At 53.4% G+C, this 5,198-nt stretch overlaps 1 protein-coding gene across 1 annotated transcript; it reads right to left on the reverse strand.

Moving 5' to 3' along the window:
• Positions 1-379: 379 nt before the first annotated feature.
• On the reverse strand, positions 380-4,247 carry LOC100904956 (Y-box factor homolog). Its single transcript, XM_029112085.1, has 4 exons — positions 4,160-4,247; positions 2,311-2,498; positions 1,688-2,201; positions 380-1,591 (listed from the first exon to the last, which is right to left on the reverse strand). Exons 1-4 carry the CDS (start codon positions 4,245-4,247, stop codon positions 1,365-1,367), a joined length of 1,017 nt encoding a protein of 338 aa, XP_028967918.1. The 3' UTR covers positions 380-1,364.
• Positions 4,248-5,198: the final 951 nt, after the last annotated feature.

Here is a 5,198-nt window from a genome sequence, read left to right on the forward strand (position 1 = left end):
AAGGAGTTGATGTCGAGGATTTTTCGATGGAGCGAAAATTTTTCGCTCGTTGTCAGAGCTCGGGTTCGAGTTAAGGTAGTCAAGTCGATGTTGTTTCTCGGTTGATTTTCTAAAGTTTCCGGTCCGGTATTGTGGGGACATTGTTGTCAATGTTGATGATGCTGTTGCTGCTGCGTTTTCAGCTGTTGCGGCGGCTGCAAGTGCGGCTGCGTTGAACGAGGATGCGCTTGTCTTAGATGGTGAGGACACCCGGACACGCAGCGTCCGACCTGACCCACCTCCCATCGCGAAATGCTTTTTCAGAGCAGAATCGCGTGTTGGCTGTGAACCGCAGCGGCTGCCTCGAGCTTTTGTCGTTCGTCTCTTATCCCAGCTGTTCTGGATGTTTGTCGGTGTTCAGAAGTTCAAGAGTTTCCAGAGAGCTTTGCGAGGGGAAGTGGGACTAGACGTCGGGCATCCGGGTGTTTGAAAGGGCGCGCGACTCGGCCTGTTGACGACGGGTGCTTATGCTTTTATGCTCATGCTGCTGTTCTGTCGTTTGTTTCTAAATCGGAGATAATCTCCGATAGCTGAGTAGTAAAGTACATAAATCATGTTGTTGTTGTTGTCGATGTTGTTCTTCTTGTTTCTGATGTTTTTGACTGTTGTTTTCTTTTGTTGCTGCTGTCACGGAAGTTGATGTTGTTGTTGGTTGCAGTTGGATAGCGGGCGACATCGACCCGTCGAGGACAATGGACGAGGAGGCAGATGAGAAGAAAAAGGAGGCTTCATCCATTCTTGCTTGTCGTGAGGGGTACTTTGGGGAGAGCTGAAGGCGTACTTAGCAAGGAAACCTCCTTTGCGTTAGACTTTCCTCTCTTCCGAATTTCCGAGACGCCAATTCGCCGATCGCGTGGAGAACTTCTCCAGCGATTTGCTTTGCGATTCCGCAGTGAGCTGTTGTTTCGATGATTCGCTATTCGGTTGTTTTCACGATCACGATAATCACAATTACGAGCGACATCTGTCGGCTCACAGACTGAAATCGAGTCGTGGCGGTCGATGAGCAATCTGTTAGATTTTGATTGGGTTCCATCCTCGTGGGAACACTTTTGTCCTCGGCGGGCTTTCTGTTGTGATTATTACGTTCTGGTTAGCGTTTGACGGGCTGCTGAGAGCTACACACACTTTGCTGTTGCTTTGCTTGTTTATATGTATGTATGGTTTTTTGCTTGTTTGTATGGTTTTGCCTTTCGATAGAGAGATAGAAAATATTTTTCGTCCCTTCTGTCTGAGTATGTGCCTGCCGCCGTGATCTTTGATAGATAGATCGAATATCCTGGGGCTGACTACCGCGGACATAGCGGGCTCACTGACGAGAGGGCTTAGTTGTCTCCACCGTCGCCGTTGTGGTGATCACGGGGACCCCCACGGCCTCTCGGAAGACCACGGCCGCCGCGTCCTCCGGGTCGGCCACCGCCGCCGAAGCCGCCGCCGCCGGAGCGGGGTCCACCACCACCCCCACCTCCTCTGCGGGGACCGCCGCCTCCACCTCTTCCTGTACCACGGCGTGGGGCACGATCTCCGTCATCACGGTGGTCGCGGTCGCTTCCTGCAATAAGTCAGTGAGAGGAGTTCTCTTCTTAATCGAGCAGACGTTCACGAAAACGTCACTGATTCGTCTGAAAGAAAGATTCCGGTCACTTACCGTCGTATTCGCCATCGGTGTCGGAGCGAGGCGGTCTCCTCGCGGGGGGCCTGCGTGGGCCATTCCCTCCCCGGCCTCCACCGCCGTAACCGCCACCTCCTCCACCGTAACCTCCTCCACCTCCTCCTCCTCCGCGGCGAGGTCCTCCGCGACCTTGGTCTCTGCGAGGTGCTTCTCCATCCACGTCATCGTCTTCGCGTCTTCTGCGGGGAACGGGTCTTGGCGGGCCAGAGCGGAAAGCACCCCGGCCTCCGGATCCGCCACGGCCACCGCGGCTACCGGAACGCCTAGCGGGCGGGGGCCTTTCACCAGCATCTTCATCTTCATATCCGTCTTCTTTGACATCGCCCTTGCTTCTGCGATCTCTGGGAGGCCCCCGACGCCGCTGAGAGTATCTTCCGCCCTGACCACTGCGGAATCCACCGCCACCTCCTCCGCTCCGTCGATTGGCTGCGTAAGGACTGCCCTGAACAGGGGCGCCCTCAGGGCCAGTCACGTTCGAGGCTTCATTGCCCTACGGAAATAATATGATGGAATAGAAAGAGCGATGCGGAAAATCTTTTCGGGGACGTCATACCATGGATGGAGGAATTCTGTCGACGGGAATGCTCGAGGAATCTTACTTTTTCACCAACGACCACATCAAATTCAACCTCCTCACCCTCGCCGACGGATCTGACGGCTTTTTGGGGGTTGTTCTTCATGATGGCTGTCTGGTGGACGAAAATATCTTCCTTCGTATCATTACGATTGATGAAACCGTAGCCATTCTTCACGTTGAACCACTTGACAGTTCCACGCACGCGTTCAGCTAGAGAAGGAGAAATTGAGTCGAGTTCAGATTTACGCGTGGTTATAGTTGAGAGATCGTCAAGCGGTCTCGTCACGGCCTCTGTTTCGGGACCGGGCTCCCGCATCCAGTAATCTCTCTCGGAAAGCAGGAGAACTTATGTAAAGACCTCAATCCTAGACTTCGGCCTTGTTGTGTTCCGATGGTTCGTCTCATTCCGATGTCTATCCAGAATCGCTTCCGACAGCCAAGTGGTTCGCAGGCTGTCCTTTCGTCCAGCAAGGACGGTAACGAGGGACACCGCGGGCGATGACAGAAAACTTCAGCTAGCGCACTGTTTGCGGCGCTTAACTAGCGTTTGGACAGGCCACCGAATGATTGCAAAATTGAACGACGCCGAAGAGCTCTTGCGGCGGGATGAATTTACATTTTTCCACCAAATCAGAGTCGGAGACGGTATAGGGTTTGCTGCGATGTTCGGAATGACTACGCTGCTCATCTGACCCCCGCAGCCTCCCGTTCCCCTAAATCTATTCAACGGGAGGGGGAGATCCCGCTCCCTGGATTCCTCAGCGCGATGCCGCAAAGATCGCTAGCAAAACGAGCGCTCTTCACATAAGAGATGAGAGAAAAGCTTCCTCCAAGCCGCGCGCTGCTAAGAATAGCTCTCTTGCTTCATCGTCTTCTATTTCTTCGCCGGCTGTTTGCTTGCCTGGCTCTCTGTCCGTCGGTCTGCCTGTTTTGTCTGTCTCTGACTGTCAGCCAGCCACCGAGTCGCTGAGCCGGCCGGCAGGTAGGCCGGTAGCCAGCCAAATGAGTAGGGAGTCAGCAAGCCAAACTACGGGTCTTCCGTTTTTTCTTCCCGATGCTCGCGGTCTGACTGTTGTTGATCAAAGTATGTAGTTCTGATAGTTGCTTGCGGCATATGAGGGCGGAAGCCGACGGATGCATCAAAGGCGGGGGTTGTTCTCAGCGAGTTCGACCGCTCTCATTGGAACCCAAGCGGCTCGGAGCGTGTATAGATATAGCGAATGCAGCGTCAGAACTTCAGCAGGAATCGTCGATCACACGGAATCATTTTCCGAACCCCAGTTCCGGGAGCGACCTCTCGCTCAAAACTGCCGAACAAGACTTCCATCCGAGGACAGATTCTTCTAATAAGTAAGATCGGCGAGCAACCCGTGAGCAAAAAAGGTCCGTTCCGACAGAGCGTCTTCTCTTCTCCTCCATGTAGCATCCGCTACCATTTTCGGAATCAGGGATAGCCCAGATGGAGCCGCTTCCCGGACACAAGAATTGGGAAGGCATCGATCGCCCGGGAACACGATCAGGATAGCAAAGGCCATGCAAGACTTTTGCCGCGTTGATAGGAACACCGCGAGCTGCGGATCGAACGCAAAAATCCACAGCCAGAGTCGCGAATGATCTACCGAGTGAATCAAACGCGGCGCTCATGATCTTTTCCACCTGTATCTATTGGTTGATCCCTTAAGTCGGAAGTGATTAAGCTTCTACTTTTCACTGACAACAAGATAGGCGAATGGGCTAAGCGTTGCTCACAGTCGCCTAGTCGGCCATTGCGAGTGGAGTGTGGTGGCTACTGGCGCCGCCACAGCCGCTCATGCAGTGAAGATTCTATCCGATGGGAAATCGTCGAATTTCGACTCTAAAGCTCAGCTTACCAATGATCTTTTTCGGCTGTTGCTCGGGCGCGGCTTCTTTGTTCTCTATGTCGCCCTGTTGCTCTGCTTGCACCGCTGAATCCGTCATTTTGGCCAAGTTTTGCGTCGCACGACCGGGCCTCCCTCGTAGCTCTCCAGGTGGTGCCGGTCGGAGCGAAAGCAACGCCCAGCCTGCGCCGATTGATGCTCTCACGAGGCTTAGCTCGACGAGAGGGAAAACCTCTCTCAGGGGATGATTTTATATCAACTTCTCTTTGAATATTCCAGGTGAGCTGATTCCTTGGAGGGTCCCGTTTATTCGGGCTTTGTAGAAGATCTACGGGGGCTTCCAGAGCGGAGATATGGTCATTAGGCTTACCGACTACAGGATCGAGAATGGCGGGCCGATTCAAACTGCAAGAACACAGAAGCCGGGTAATAGCTTCCACAGGCTCTCCGGCGCTCCTGGGAATGCCGCGGTCATCTTCGCCGAGGAAAGCGAATCCATTCTCGAGATTCACCTGATCGAAAGGCTGCAGCGTGAGCCGATTTTTGCTTGGAATGGTGGAGATGCGCTCCGATGTCGGAGACTTTCTCTACATCTCTCCTTCAACATTCAGCTCTACTGGCAATGATCAGGGAAATGGACAGCTGATTTCTTCGGTCGGCTCTCCCGGAACACAGGATGCGGCGAATTCTCCGTACTTTCCGATTTGCGGTCCCCCTCCGCGAATGAGTAGGGAGACCCGTCCGAGCTTTGGCATTCCGGTATCTCGCTTTGATTTCTCGCGTCCTTGTTTCTCGAGAGCCGGAACTCCGGAACACGGTAAAGCTCCAACCCCGCTCGCCAGAGGATCCCATGTTGATTGAGTCGCTGGATCGGTAACGAATCAATTCTTTCGAAGAACACTCATCATTCATTTCATCGACTCTTATTTGCTACTAATATATAGACTATATTTTCGAATTCTTATTTGCTTCGTGACGGAATGACGATCCTCAATGCGCGGTCGGAGCAGACCGACCTCAAACGAAAGTTCGTCGCGGATGAGCGAGCAGG

The sequence above is a fragment of the Galendromus occidentalis genome, unplaced genomic scaffold, assembly GCF_000255335.2.
Source record: "Galendromus occidentalis unplaced genomic scaffold, Mocc_1.1 scf7180000077483, whole genome shotgun sequence".
In the NCBI taxonomy this organism is placed as follows: domain Eukaryota; kingdom Metazoa; phylum Arthropoda; class Arachnida; order Mesostigmata; family Phytoseiidae; genus Galendromus; species Galendromus occidentalis.